This window comes from Neopsephotus bourkii, unplaced genomic scaffold, assembly GCF_033783945.1.
Source record: "Neopsephotus bourkii isolate Nb327-2 ecotype Australia unplaced genomic scaffold, CSIRO-AGI_Nbou_v1 NB_196, whole genome shotgun sequence".
Lineage (NCBI taxonomy): Eukaryota > Metazoa > Chordata > Aves > Psittaciformes > Psittacidae > Neopsephotus > Neopsephotus bourkii.
The window spans coordinates 1020275-1036126 of NW_026900709.1; the positions used below are offsets into that span (position 1 = coordinate 1020275).

A 15852-nucleotide genomic window follows, 5' to 3' on the forward strand; every position below is an offset into this window, starting at 1 on the left:
TTAAAAAATAAACATTTATTTACAAAATATTGATGCATACATATTACATAAGTCAGTTATATCAAAGTGGTTTTTTAAAACAATATCTGTAGCAACCAACTATTTGCATTGGTTTATCATAGTGCAAATGGTAATGTTGCAAAGGCAGGTTATAACGTGGGATTGCGATTTGAATGTTAGACTTCTCTGCTGCCTTTTGTTTTACTACATCTAGAAAACTATTCGTTTTCATTTATAAAATATCTATTTCTTGCGAATGTTGAATAGTGTACCTGAGGATAGGGCAAATTCATTATTAATCTAAATTCTTTCACTTAGATAACTGTCTATTTACTCAACCTGCTTACGTAGCACCATTGCCATTGATTACTAACATACTAGTGAGAAGAAGGAATGGAAACACGCTAATTACACTATGCCATCCCTAATTTCAGGATTTGTCCATGTATGTGGAATTTCATCTGATACATTTCACAATTCTGCACTATATATATTCAAGTGTTTAAGGATGATTCTGGTGGTATTGTGTAGTGGTGTATATGTAACCAGTATATATTTTCCTGTAAATACAATATTAAGTGAAGCTGTGAAGAAATGGACTTAAAAGCCCTCTCCTTCTGTCCTCAGGTGAGAAGGAGCTTGCTTTTGATTACCAAAGTGTACTGAAACCTGCATATAAATTTGCGTCTGAATGACTGAATATTGATTCCCTCACAATGTAAGAACTTTGTGTGTTAAATCCGGTGATTTTGATTGTAGTTTTTCTGTTTCACTGGTTCAAAGCCAGCCAGGTCAGGTAACTGTATAGTCCTTTAGTTCACATTCTGTAGCTGGTGCTGCACTAAATCTGTACGATAGCCTATCATACAGTATGTAGGATGTTGGCAATGCCTTGCGTACGTAACTTCACAGTTTCAAAGACTGGTTGGTGAGGGGGTATAAATTTTTCTTTTGGTAGCTTCCACAATATACGAAGTGGTGGATCTAACGATGACCTCATGAGCACCCACAGCGATCTACAACCATGGCTGGGATCTTGCCGTATATTATTTGTTCCTTCCCGTTGAAGTACAGCATGTTGATGGGGGACATCTTGGTGGGTGTGCAGCAAGGGCCTGCCGAACCCCTGGGGTTGGCTTGGTGCACGAGGTGAGTGTGTGGGTACTTCTGTAAAAACACAAACTCGCATTCTCCGGAGCAGTAATTTGCTTTGTATCTTTTAGGGGCAATAATCCAGTCCCAACCGAAAGCTTCAAAATCCACTGTCAGCGGGTAGCGACAACATCGGGATTCTGTCGAGTGCTCGTCACAGTCAAGGCCAAAATCTCTTCGGGACCGTTTCGGTGTGTCTGTAACTCTGACCTCTAGAAACGGGTTCTGTGAGGAGAGGAGAATGAATCAGAAGCATTAATCAGGTATGCCGAAGTTCATTAAAAACATGCAAGTAAGTATTTCAGACATAGATGTATCAAATTAACAGTTTCAAATCATTTTTTCTAAACAAAACTGAGTCCTCCTGCAAATCTCTCCTACAGCTGATCTCTGCTCAAGTATTACTCCTATTTTTCATGCTGAGGACCAGCATTTCCCTTCTGTTCCTCTATAAAGAGCTTCAATTCCTGGGTATCTGCTCCTGAAATCATCATTACCTCAGTGCTAGCACCGTTTTTGTTACCTGTTACAGGAATGTTTCAGAAATTTTGGAGGATGCTGGATTTTTATTTTGATGTTGGGTTTGTTTTGAACTCCAAAATAAGAACAGAACTCCCAAAACTTTTAAAGGACAGAACTAACTGTTGCTGGTCTCCCTTTTCTGAATCCCTCTGAAATTCCCTCCATTTAAAATAATACTGAGTTCAGGCTTTCTGGATATGGGGAAGGCTTCTTGTCCAGACCAGAAAGGAAGAAGTTGCTGTCATGTTTGAATTACTGCACTGGCAGTAGAAATAAGTGTTCCTCCTGCTAGTTCAGGTTACTTGTACTTCACAACTTTCCCCTCTGCCAAAGGGCTGGATTTGCTGTCCTGAATTTGGAGGGGCAGCTAATATTTTGACTCTTGAAAGAGCCCTGTGGCCAGGAATGTACTTTGGCAGATCTCCGAGCCACGTGTCTCCTGCTGAAGGTGTGTTTCCACGGTCACCAACTGAGAACAGAAGGAAATCACAGCCTTCACAATCACGAGTTTGAAAAAGCTCCTGAAGTTTCCTCCCTTCCACACACTGATTTCAGTCCTGTGCATTGCTTTGGCACTGACTGAGCTGCCCCACGAAGGAAGACCATTCCTTATGAGTAAATAGCAGCCCAGCTAACTTTGTTACGTGGGTTTGTCCCTTCCGAGATACCCACCTCTATAGCTACAAGTTGTCCAGCTGCCGGATACGCTCCTCCCAAAGGTAAATGATATGGGGAGGGCCTTGGTGAGAGGAGTGTCCCTGTACTGGGAGCTGCTGGAAAGGAGCCAGAGGGAAGAGAAGAAACTTCCTCTCCCATTATCAGCCATGCATCTAACCCTGCCCTGGTGCTGAATCAGTTTGTTTTTATCGATGATGATAACCATGTGTTATCCACATGGGTCATCATTTGAATGGATGGAGGTGGTGAGGACGTTCCTTATCATGACATCCAGCTTGCCTATTTCAAGTATGGGAGATCCACACCTATACCGAATCTACAATTAAGATATCACAGTGTTTTTCCTTCAAGTTCTTTTTAACTGCATTATACTGTTATGAAGTTAAACCTCACACAGCTACATAAATACGGTTGGAGTCAATGATCTTAAAGGTCTTTTCCAAGCAAAATGATTCTATGATAAACTGATTGACCTACTGCATAGAAGTAAAAGTAAAATATCCTTTTTTATTCAGAAGGAGGGATTTCTTGGTTGTGATAAGCTCGGGAATTTTTACAGGTTGTTATTTGCAGAAACAGATAACAAGGAAAATGCTCTATTTTAACTGATATGTTTCAAGTTTAATTTGTTAATTTGTACTTACAAAAAGAAACCAGATAGTTATTTTATGCTCTTTCTTATAATAATAACTCACTTATTGTATCAAGCAGAATTTCTCTATTCAAACATTTCTAGTAGGTGGAACGATGCACTCTATCACATACTGAAAGGTACAGAATTTAACATTATGAAGATCTGTTCTCACCTTCATAAACTTAGATAATTATTGCTATTGTTAATAGAAAATATATGCATACACTGTAGGGAGAAACCCCTTCACTTTCTCAGCAATATCTGAGGCATATTTCCTATCAATGAAAGAATCTAACCACTATTCTTTAAGCTTTATGTAAAACAACTGCTTATTGAGCAGTTTTTGCTCTCAAATTTGAAAATAATGTTGATTTGATCATACCATCCATCAGTACCAAAACGTTTTCTAGTTAATGCCTCTCAACATTGCTCTGAAGTACTGCAATTTGACTCAAATTTTCAAATAGGGAAACAGAGGCACAGGAATGCTATTGATTTTGACATAATGAGAAAGCAAAGAACAGAAGATTTGGATATGTAGAACTTCTATTCCCTGAACAACGCTTCCATTTTATACTTCAAACACAATTTAAATGCTTTTCAATAAAATGCAAGATATTTTAATTGGATTTTTCTCAAGAAACTTACCAATCCATCTTCACCTGGTCTTGGGAAGGTTACAGCAAGGTCTTGTCCATTCTCATCAAAAGCTTTTATTTCGATGCCTAAATTGGACTCTGGCTGTTTGAGCCAGTTTTGCAACACTGTCTTCACATCAATACTCTGCCAAATACCAGTGCCGGGGTTCATGTCAAGTTTCAAAGATCGAATTCCAGTATATCTTGTACCATCTTTCATGGGTTTAATAAGTCTCAGGATCTGCACAAACACTGTTGTAGGTTTCTGGACTTGCCTCAAGTATATCCACAACTGTGCCTTTACTACTTTGTTATACTGTATTTTAGAACTAAACTTAAAGAAGCAACATTTTGGTTTTCCCTCCATTTGGATGAGAAAATCAGCTATAAATGAATGAAAAGAACAGATTACTGAACAGGGAACAAAAATAAAAATTCGTATATAAACCCCATTTTTATTTTTTTCTTCCATGTAGGAAGACTTACAATATGTTATAAACAGTACCAGTGACAAAGTGGATTTAACTTAATTCATTTTCTCTGGTTTATGCTTTGCATCAAATTTAATGGATGTCAATGAAATCATTATGCTGTCACCTAAAAGTAATACTATGCGACAAGGAACCTATGACTGTTTTGTAAACAGGCTAAAATGAGGTTTGGGTAATCATTTTCTAACTCTAGTTGGTGCCTTGTGCTCCACAGGCTAAGCAGAGTGGAGGTATGCTCAGGCTGAAACTTGGAAATGATAGGCAATCACAAGATAAACACTGTAGAGGACTTTTGTGGTCCTCTGCATGATCAGGGCTCTGACCAGTGCTGTCAGTGCTGTGGGCTGATCTGCACAACTACAAAAAAGCCTCTTTCCCAAACAAAAACTACTTGGGGAGAGGACACAGCCTATTTGACTTCACAGTGACTGCTACAAACTCACTTCTGCTAGTCATCATCTGAGGGCCTTCTAAAAGCATGCAGAATAGGAACTTTGCATAAGCTGATTCAATATGTGTTAATAGCTATCATATAGCTATTCCTAATTTACCAAATAACCTTAGTGTGCTACACGTATAATCAGAGGCAGCTGTGGGCAAACTACACAATTGCTTTAATTTCTTTTCTGAATGGGGGAAAAAATAATTAAGAGTGTTAATCTAAGGATCATTTTGTTTTCATTTGATTAATATTATAGGAAAGTCACATGCAGTGCTGCGTTCCTCCTTCCTGTAGCCTATGAAGCAGCTGTCATACTTAGTCATGGCAATGTCTTTCCATGCCAGGATAAAATGGGTAATACTAATCTTAAATGGTGCAGGGCTTTAACATTCATAAATCTCACCACTTAAGATACCTGTCTCTTTAGTGCATTTAAAATAGTTCAAGGGCTTTTTATAAAGAGTAGGAAATGAGCTCGGATCAATGAAGCACAATGACTTTTCTTCAATCACTGTAGTTATGTAACAATTTAGTTAAAAAGTGTTATAAAGCCTTGGAAATAATAAGCTCAAATAAAACTGCTGGCAGACCTCACCTTTGTGATAAGGCTGCAGGAATATACTGCCATTAAGTACATGCTAATTAATGAGTCAAAAAAGTTTACAGATAAAGTTACTTCTTCATCAATAAGTACAGCTGGCTAGAGCAGCTGATATTATTCTAGTACGCATATTGCAATGATATCTGTAACTGCTAACATGCCATATATGTCCTGTCATCTTTTTAATTTTTGACATCATATTCATAAGTGTTATTTAAAAAACCAGCTGCCATAGCCAAATACTTTAGCTGATGAAGAACATAAGATACTACAGTGTTAGCCACGCAAAAGATACTTGATAGGAGCCATAGCAGATGTTTAGCACTCAGAAGATAACTCAGAATCAGCTCATTCAGTAAATGCCTTCATTCTTCCTTGGCATGACTACCAGAGCTGATTGCTATAGCATGGACATTTTAACAGTTAAAAATCTGTTACACACATATTTGCTTTAAATATATAGTTTTAACTCAGAGGTGGGTGGTGCTAGTTTATGGTATCAGCAAAGAAGCAAGAATTTAACTCTATACTTGCACTTGCTATAACGTTGCAGTTAGGTAGGTCTGGTGCTCCAAGCTGTATTTCTGCTGATTTCTATTGCTTCTAAAAATGCTGGCCAGTAAACCTCCCTCAGAAATACATAGTTATCTCGTTAGCTGCACTTGTTCTTTATATCTGTGATAGCAAATGCCCTCAGTACTGCAGATAACGAAGTCAACTAAACTGCAGATCTCCCTTTGCTCTCTAAGGCAATGGGCAAATCCTAAGTGCTACAGGGCATACACGTTACAAGGAGCCGAAAACAGAACAGTAAAAGAAAGGATCACAACACGGTCATCTGAACCTGGCTCAAATTCTTTAGTAATAATGCTCTCCTCCCTCCCTCTAGCAGACTTCAGCCAGCAGCCTGTTGGGAGAGCCCGAGGAGGAGTTGTGTGGCTCTACAGCAGAGAGAGAACTCTCTCTCGGAGGAGTGGTGGGAGGCGAAAGCATCAGGGTTACTTACACTCTGTAGGCATTGTGATAATCGTTTCGGTGGTGGCATGATAGTCATCGTCTTCCAAAGAGCCATCACTACTGTCGTCTCTCTGGACATCATACTGATCAATCAGTTCCTGGAGTGGAGGAGCTTTGGGTAAAAGTTGTTTAATAACATCCCTGCTAATGTTAGGAGCTTGTTCCAGGCGCAGTTTGCTGAGGATTTGAATTTTTATGGCTTCTATTCTGGAGGATTTTGTATTCTGCCTCCACGTACAAGCATTGCACAGTCCGTCTTTTTCAGTGTTCTCTGTGGGCTGACTACTGTCATCAAGAGCCACTGGATCAACTGAAATCAGCATGAACAGGTAAATATAAACATAGATTGCTAGCTTTTGCATGATCTCACATTCAGTGCAGCGCTTTTTCCCTTTTTTTTTCCTTTCCCCTCCCCCTTTCCCTTTCAGTACTAAACAGATCCGTGAAAGCAAATGCAATCTGAGAGACAGCTTGCCACACTGGTGTACCTTATATATTCCAAGGGGGCTTTTTATACTCCAACTTTGATTAGGCTCATGTCGTCAAACCCGACGATTGGTTGCTGTCCCAACAATGAATCTGGCTGTCAGAGGGTAAAGCCCTGTCGATCACAAGTCACTAGACAGCATTTAGTTACAGCCAAGGGTGAACTGATTTATCTGGGTGCTTCGTAGAGGATATGTCTTTGCATACTGAAAGGATATATTTCCAAGTATTGTAGGCAGCAGTACTGAAAGACAGCACTGTCATTCTTAAATATATACCAGCTGTGTACTTGTACTGTGAATCAAGACAGACCTCTCTCTAAACTTGCTTCAGGCTTCTACCAGTCTTTTTGACTTGAAAGTTTGTGCTGTTTAAATGAAAAACCCTGAGGGATTGCTGCTAGCAGGCAGGGGGAAAAATACTTCAGAAATGCACTGCAAACAGTACTAATTTATGTTGTTCAACAACTAAAATATATTCATAAATATATATACATTTAAATCTCTACTATATCTTCTTTTTCCATGTAATTTTCTATTTCTGTTTAAAATGTCTCTGTATTATGCCAACTTAAGTGACACCTTTCTGTGTTCTTTTGCTTTCTACTCAAACACTTTTAAGTTCTCTGTATTCTGCTTATATTTTTAAATCACAGTTTTAATATGTTTTCTGCATTAGAGATACATCTAGGTGTGATTTTATACTTACAGGTAATGGCTTATAAAATCTTACAGTGATGTAGTTCATGTTTGATGTGTTGTTAGCAAGAATTGTGGAACTCACAGTTGGGGGACTGGGGGTTACTGGTCAGCACAGGCTGTATATTACAGCAAACAGAAACCCTGGAATTTGTATATATTGTATATACTTGTATATTTGGGATCTGTATGTTACAGCAAAGGGAAATCCTAGAATTTCATACAATATGCTAAAGTTGGCTTATCTAACTTAGGACTGAATTGTCAATTTCCCACTGAGTTTCTCTTCCCATTCTAAGTGCAACCAAAATATATGGCAAACAGCGGTTTTTTTGCACATGTGCATGTAAGAAAAACATTGGTATATGGAAAAATACTTTCAAAGAGTTTCTTTCTGCCTGGTCATTCATATTGTTTTTTATCACCTCTCCAGTGCATGCAAATTCATTGCATAGCACAGAACTGAGCCTAATATTCAGCTCATGACCAGTGACGTAAATCATGAGTACTCAATTAAAATTGATTGTCTTACCCTGGTGTAAAATTGATGCAAGTGATAGATGTATCACACTCACATATTCCAGGCCTATGGCTTTAGGGTCAGACCCTCGTATTCTGATTTCATCCAAAATATGCATTTAAAGCAAGCATTTGCTTTTTATACAAGAGTATGCTGCAGCTATTTTTCACATGTGTCAACATAAATTGGCTCCTGGTTCACTGGAACTAGAAGTCAGGATAGATTTGAGTTGCAGTGGAGACTGCCTGCCGTGCCTATAACATATTTTAAACAGACTTCTAGTGCATTTCAAGTGCTGGAAATGTGTTTTTATGGAAGACACGTAGGATGATTCACAGTATGAATCTTTCTGAAGAGTACTGATCTTGCTCGTGATTTTGGGGGGCTTTAGGTAGGGGATTTTTTGTTGTTTGTATACTATTATGACAGTGAATGTCAATAAAACTTTTTTATCATTTTTTATTTTAAACCAGAATGAGTTAACAAGTTGGGCGTGAAAGGGAATCTACCCCCAGGTAGAAACAGGTACCAGATTTCACACCAGCAACAGTTTTAAAGAGAACAATGATCTATCCTTAAACAGGTGGAAACGATGAGTAATATCAGTGTAACTAAATGCTCTGGGAGACCATGGCTTTAAGCCATTCATGTTGGAGAGGGGACAAGAGAAATTCTCTTCAAAGCAATGCCTCCAGCACCATGACTCCTCATTGAATGTGTTCTGCAGCAGCTTACCCGGTGCTCAACAGCCATGCTGGTACCTGGCCTGCTCCTTCTTCTTCACCCTCTGACTATGGCTCACCATGGGCATGCAGAACTTCTTGGTTTGTTTTCCTATCTTCTGCAATAGTTCCATTAATCTGCAAAAAAGCCCCCCCCCCATTTGTTTATGACCACAAGACCAAAGTCATCTTCTGTAAGGCAAAAACCCCTGTGAGCTCTGAGCAAGAGCTGAGCTTCATCTTGGCCACCCAGGTGACACATGGCTCTGCTCACTAATTAGAAGTAGGAGGAAGCAATAGCAGCTGGAGTAGTGACATAGGGACTAACTGATTGACCAGGATGGCAAAAGTGCCCCAGAATTCACCAGCAGCTGCATAACAAAGAGCAGTATTTTATTCCATTTCCCTCATAAAGAGTACTTCATATCCACATGCTCTGAATAACTCTAGGCTGTTAGTGAAATACCTTTCTCTTCATCTTCTGTTGTTGCCAGCTTTTTCTTTTCTATGAAACTGCAAGAATTTGGAAGGGAGCTTGAAGAGTTGCACTTGATCAGGAGCTATTGAAGGATCTAATTTCATTGTTAATGATAATACAATATGCAATTTGGTTCTCCATCTGACTTTCATTGTAGTGGGATTGGGAAGCGATGACTACAGAAGGTGACAGAGGTGGGAAAAGTGATAAAATGGCAAAGTTAAAGTTGCTCAAAAAATTTATTTGGGAAAAAAAACTAAAATCCCCAAACCCCAGAAAAACTCAGCACATTACCACCAGCAACACTAAAGAAGAGTTAAAAATGAAATGCAAATCTTACTGAACTTTATGGCATTTTAATATTATCTTTGGGATTTGTGTCATTCTACCCGCCATGCCTGCCAATAGTGAATAGCATTCCCAATCCTAACTATTCAAAGATCATGGCTCAGGCCCCCCAAACCAAGCAATGTAAGAATGTTCCTGTCTAAAGGAAAAAGACATGTATCTGTCTACCTGTCGACTTCTCCGCTCCTTCCCCCCTTCCACGAGGAGCTTTTGTAGTCATTGGAAAACCTAAAAAGAAAAAAAGGGGAAAAACCACAAACTCATCCCCAACAAATCTGAGCAATAGAGAAGTTTCAAAGACACTGTGTTACCGTGAGTTTTATGGAAAAACAGTGACTGTGGAGGAAAAGGAGATTACTAATGCCCTCCCTGAGGAGAAGGCAAACAGAGCCCAACCATTACCCATCCTTTTTGGCAGCCTCTAATTAGCCAATCAGCTTGTGCTTCTTCATCATTACTCAGCATGCTGATAGCTCTGGACCATCTACAGTGTGTCACCCCTTGCTGGGCCAGCAACCCAGAAAACACAGGGAGCAGGATGGGATTTGATCTTGTTCTGGGGGTGGACCAAGTAGACATGGAAAGGAACCAGGACATTTCTGAGAAAAGGGAGAGTTACAGGGGCATGAAGGAGCTGCTCTCGTAGCAAGGAAGGAGAGGGACATGGGTTATAATCCTGCCAGAAATCAGGCAGCTTCATCCTGTTGTAGGCTAGATTTCCAAACACTTCCTTATAGCCTGCAGGACCAGAAATTCACTATTACTTTTTCTGTTATTGAAGTTAAATGAAATAGTCCCTATAACTGACTGACTTCAGAAGGTCGAAGGAACAAAAACTCAGGTGTTGTGAAATGCACTGTAAATCTGTGATTGCTGTTTACATTGATGTCAAGTCCTACATCTTGAATTGGTTTCTCTCCCTGGTTTGTCTTTTAAGGAAAATGTAACATTCCTTATGAGCAGCTGGGGAAGGTACTCTTTGAGTCACCTTTTCTCTCACTTTCATCAGCATAAAGCCTAATTTCTAGAGTAGCATATTGAAATGGATAGAAAATCCCATTTAAAGAATTTTTGGACCATCCCATTTAAAGCATTTTTGGACCAGATTCATCTCTTGCTTAGCTGCAGTAAGCTGGGGATAATGTTTGTGAAGTATTTTTGGTTGGAACAGTTGAATTTGAATAGAAAAACTCAGACACATAATTAAAAGCAGTGGACGTGGGGTGTTTTAAGTGCTTAACTATGAGCCCAGCTGTCTTAACTCACCAGGTGCTTGCTCTTAGCCACCTGAATCACAAGATAAATGCATTACTTTGACCTCAAAGCAGATATAAGGTCATGTCTATAAAACACACAGAAACAGATCTTGCAATAACAAAAAGCTGATGAAAACATCATCCCAACCACATTGTGTAAACTAAAGCTGCAGCTACTATCAATTTACTTATATTACTTGTAGTAATAAGTGAATTGAAATATGAAAGCTGTAACTGGTATGAATTCTTGCTCTGTAACAAATGCCCTGAAACAGTTTGCCCCCTGCTATTTTTTTTTCTCCTACAAAAGTAGTCATATATAACGTTCAAAACATTTTGCTGTATCAGCTACTGAAAGTCAGCTTTATTTCTTTATTTTGATGGCATGGGCGTTTAACTCCTTCAACTTACCAAAAACCAAAGAAGTAAGTTCATCTTCTTTTTCATTAATTTTGAGTTCCAGCTATAAGGAAGTGTATTTCACATAGAAGAGCACGCATGGCACAGGGTATGAATGCCCTGGTATGCTGGCATCTGGGTGGGGTATGGCGCAACTCCTCAACCGCTCCAGTTGGGTTGTTTTCCTAGGAAAACTACAGTGTTCAGGGATCTGAGACTTTGAGTGGTCTCCCCCAGTGTGTACCTGGGTCTGTGACTGCAGTTTGAGTACCAGGACAAATCATCACTGTCTGGCCAATGACTTCCTTGACTTGGGAGCTAGGAAAGATAGTAGTGTATCCTACCTGCTGAGGACTTTCTCACAAGCCATGATATGTAAGCATGCAAAGGATAAAATGGGGAAAACAGGTAAAACTGGCACCCATAGCAAAAAAGCAAACCTCATAGCAAATGGGTGCTGTGCCCCATAATGCACCTCTTAGCTTGCCCAAGAGATGCTGCTGAATGTAGGCTTCTGGCTTATTCTTGCCTTTCTGGCCATCTCCTTCATGCCTGCAGCTTTTGTGCTGCTGTACATAAGTGTATGTGTAGAATGGGCCAACAATGCCCTGTCACTGTTATCTCTCCTACATGTTCCAGTACATGTTGCTCCAGAACCAACCAGATACACTAATGGAAATGAACTTTAGAAACAGTCAAGGAAATATGTTCCCATTAGAATTATTAAAAAGATTTAAGGAAGAATGCAATTATAGTGAAAGATGCCAGTTTCTGAGTTCTTTTGTCTTCAGGACTTTATTCTGCAGCCTTCATTATGGTGTCTGTGTATCTTATAAAGAGCTCTCTTGAATACCTGTTTAATTCTAAGGGCTCTACCCTTTAGAGTTGTAGCTTTTATGTTTTTTACCCAGAATTCCTGACATCCATCCTGACATTCATCTTCAATGTCTTTTTAAATAGCTGCATCAGCCGCTACGGCACTGATGAGAAAACTTGAATTCCTCTAAGGATCTGTTACCGTACTTGGAGAGGTTTCACTTCTGCATTTGCACAGTCAGAGTGCTTGAAATACCCAAATACCTCGGCTCGGTATTAGCAGCTACAAGAATGCTTCTGTTTTCTCTAAGGCACAAATCTTTGAAGGGCATTTTCGGCCCCAGAGGTCAGTGATTTGGTATGAGTGGCCTGTCCTCTGCTGGGTTGTTCGGGAATGGCATCCACTGGGAAATGAGGGCCACAGCTCAAATGTTTTACTTTTTCCTCCTCTTTTTTATTTTCCTCCTTTTTTTTCATATATATATATATATGTAGAGATGATGTTAAAAGCTAACAGAAATTCTTCATAACACCAGAAAAATGCACTTTTACAAAATTTAGTGATTTCACTCTGCGTAAGCTTTCCTAGTGCCATAATGGACTGAATTAATTAAATCTTTTCATCAGAAGATGGCTATGTGTGGGACAGATTTGGCTCCTCATCTCAAACTATCCTTCTGCTGCCCTCCCTGTGTGCCTATGTGCCTCCTTTGCTTTGGCCACACTCTGTGGTTTTGCTCCTACAGAATATTGACACAAGCTGAATGGGAACAACCTGTATCACCTAATACCCACTTGTCTGTAAGTGACATCGTGATATACAGGCATAAGAATAGCTTTATTTATTTATTTGTTTATTGTAAGCAGAGAAGCTGGCTTTGAAGTTCAAGTCTTCTGAAACTCTCAGCATTTGGGATAGTGAATTCATAGAACGATACAATAGTTTGGGTTGGAAGGAGCTTTTAAAGGTTATGTCATCCATTCCTGCAATGAGCAGGGATATCTTCAACTAGACCAGGTTGCTCAAAGCCCCATCCAACCTGATCTTGAATGTTTTCAGGGATGGGACATCTACCACCTCTCTGAGCAACTTGTTCTAGTGTTTCATCACCCTCATAGTAAAACATTTCTTCCTTATATCTAGTCTAAATCTGCCCTTTTTTAGTTTAAAACTATTACCCCTTGACCTATTGCAGAAGGCCCTGCTGAAAAGTTGGTCTCCATATTTCTTGTAGGCCCCCATTAAGTACTGAGAGGCCGCAGTAAGGTCTCCCTGGAACCTTCTCCTAGGCTGAGCAATCCCAACTCCTTCGGCCTGTCCCCAAAGCAGAGGTGCTTCAGCCCTCAGGGCATCTTTGTGGCTCTCCTCTGGACCCCATCAGGTCCATGTTTTTCCTATGTGGAGAGCCCCAGAGCTGTAAACAGCACTCCAAGTGAGGTCTCACGAGAGCAGAGTAGAGGGGCAGGATCACCTCCTTCGACCTGCTGGTCATGCTCCCTTTGATGTAGCCCAGGATACGGTTGGCCTCTTGGGCCGTGAGTGCACTTTGCTGGCTCATGTTCAGCTTTTCATCACTCAGTACCCGGAGTCCTTCTCAGCAGGGCTGCTCTCAATTCCCTTGTGCCCCAGCCTGTATACAGCCTGATACAGGGGGTTACCCTGACCCAGGTTCAGGACCCTGCATTTGGCTTGGCCTTTTTCAATCTCATAAGATTCATGTGTGCCTACTTCTTGAGCTTGTCCAGGTCCCTCTGGTTGGTATCCCTTCCCTCAGGTGTGTCAACTGCATCACTCAGCTTGGTGTCATCTGAGAACTTACTAAGGATGGCACTCAATCCCACTGTCTATGTCATTGATGAAGATACTAAACAATTCCATTTATTTATATTCCAAGAGACTGAAGTCTCTTTTGATCACCCCTGGACTACACCTTGTGCCTTCATCTCCATCTACACAGAAGACCAGTAATGAGTGATAGTCCAAGGGCTGCAGTAGGTTAGGAAGTTTGTAATGATGTCTTTTCAAAAGAAATTTCAAATGCCAAAACAGCTCCAGAAGTTGTAAAAGATTTCTTGCAAATACTCTAAATATTGACTACTCCATATAAGCATATTTTTTAAAGTCATGCTACATTATTTAGGAATCTACTTTAAACCTGAAATAAAAAGGAAGATTATCTTACATACTTTTTGGCAGACAGTTTAAAATACATACCAGAAGAAGGGGAGGCAATGAGAAACATAACAACACAGTTTTGCCCATGAAAATTCTGTCAGAAATACTCGGTAATAAAAGCGTAGTAAAGAGCTGCAATATCAACCTTTTTCTTTACAAGGTGCTAGTTTATACCTCATAGTGATTCAGGACTAATAATGGGGATAATGATTTTTCCTGCTTGCAAAGTTCATTTAGGAATACATGGTTCACAGTTCTTGCCCAAAGGTGTGCGCTTTAGTTACCTCCTTTCCTTTCTGCCACGTGCTGATCTATGGCCGGTTTTAGACGTGCTGATTTGAGGCAGGAGCCTCTACAAGTGAATGAAAAGCAGTGGTAATGTTGTCAAAGAAATCAAAAAGCAATATGCAGTTCTGCAGTCAGTCCAAAACAGCCTTTGAGTCTGGCATATTCATCAGCAAAAGAGTTGTTTAATTGACAGCCTAGAGCTACTAACCCTGGTGTTTAAAATGCTGCTAATGTAATTTTTAATGATGAACTATAACACACTGAAGCCTTCAAAATCATTTAATAACAAAAGTGTATGATGTCAAAAAGCAGGCACACAAGGCCGTAACTTCTGATCAAGCTGCTTCAATTGAAGTGAGACCCCCAAAGTATCAGGTGGTTTCTGTGAAAACCCTGTAGAAAATAATGCAGAGACACAAAGTCATATAAGCTGCTCTAGGGTTTTAGAAGACAAAGAATACATCAGAGACTGAATAAAGCTTCTTGATGATTTCGATTCTCATTTGGAGGAGAAGAATATAAATGATAACTTTTGTAATGAATGAGGCATCTTCAGAGGATTTCCATGTAACCCATGCATCCAAGAGAAGCAGCAGCACAGCTTTCACTCACTCTCTTTTTTTATATATTTCCTTATTTGTTGTTCACTCCCTGTTGATGTAGTAAAGATGTTTTGTATTTATGAGCTCCATTATGAAGCATCATATATGAGCATCAACTGAAGGAAAACTGCCTGTGCCAGCTAAAGCATTAGCTTTACTGACCTTTCCTGTTGGGAATTGTCTCTGGCTCCTTTAGCAGACACTTCAAACTCCCCACAATTTAAAGGCTGATGCTTTAAAAATTTACAAGTTTGCTTTTGTTTGATTTGGTTTGGTTTTTTTTTTTTAGCTTGGGACTTGGAACCTTTTCTCTCCCATCAGCCTGCTAATTGGTAGCATGAGGCAACAGGTTGATGAGAAACAAGGAAAAAACACAAATGAATTGACTGAGTTGTTTCACCTTCAGCAATGGACTTTTAAACACTATCATTCTGCAGATACACCAAGCTACTTAGTAATTAACTCTTCATAGTCTTGTAGCAAAGAGCTTGACTCTCACTGTATCAATGGGTACATGCCTTACAGTCATGGAAACCATGTGAAGATTTCATAATTTTTACTTGACTATGCAACTAATTGAAAGGATGCTTGCAAAATGTAATTCATGGATCTGAAATATTACAGTGGCTGTTGCCACAAAGTTTAGTTTTGAGGCATACTAACATAATGGTAGCTGGAATGGGCACACTCCTGCTAATGAAGGCTAAAGAATGGTTTTCTGTGAGTAGATTTGGAAAAGTTAATAGAAAAAAAATATTCCTAGGATACCCAGATTAATAGATACAGAGCTATCTGACTTTGTGATAATGACACAAAGCTTTTATTTTGTCATATGAGCTTTGTACCAGGATATTTTGAGTACACAAACTGAGGAAATTCAAGCAGTAG

The 15852-nt window shown here is 39.6% G+C and overlaps 1 protein-coding gene and 1 long non-coding RNA gene across 2 annotated transcripts in view; one reads left to right on the plus strand and one right to left on the minus strand.

Annotated features, from left to right (window-relative positions):
• MSTN (myostatin) lies at window positions 1-6775 on the minus strand. Its single transcript, XM_061376143.1, has 3 exons — window positions 6165-6775; window positions 3635-4008; window positions 1-1377 (listed from the first exon to the last, which is right to left on the minus strand). Exons 1-3 carry the CDS (start codon window positions 6535-6537, stop codon window positions 997-999), a joined length of 1128 nt encoding a protein of 375 aa, XP_061232127.1. The 5' UTR covers window positions 6538-6775; the 3' UTR covers window positions 1-996.
• The window catches only part of LOC133224593 (uncharacterized), a 25926-nt gene continuing 16454 nt past the window's right edge, over window positions 6381-15852 (plus strand). Inside the window, exon 1 of the long non-coding RNA XR_009728897.1 lies at window positions 6381-6504. This is a non-coding gene — a long non-coding RNA (uncharacterized LOC133224593). The remainder of the gene's footprint in view (window positions 6505-15852) is intronic.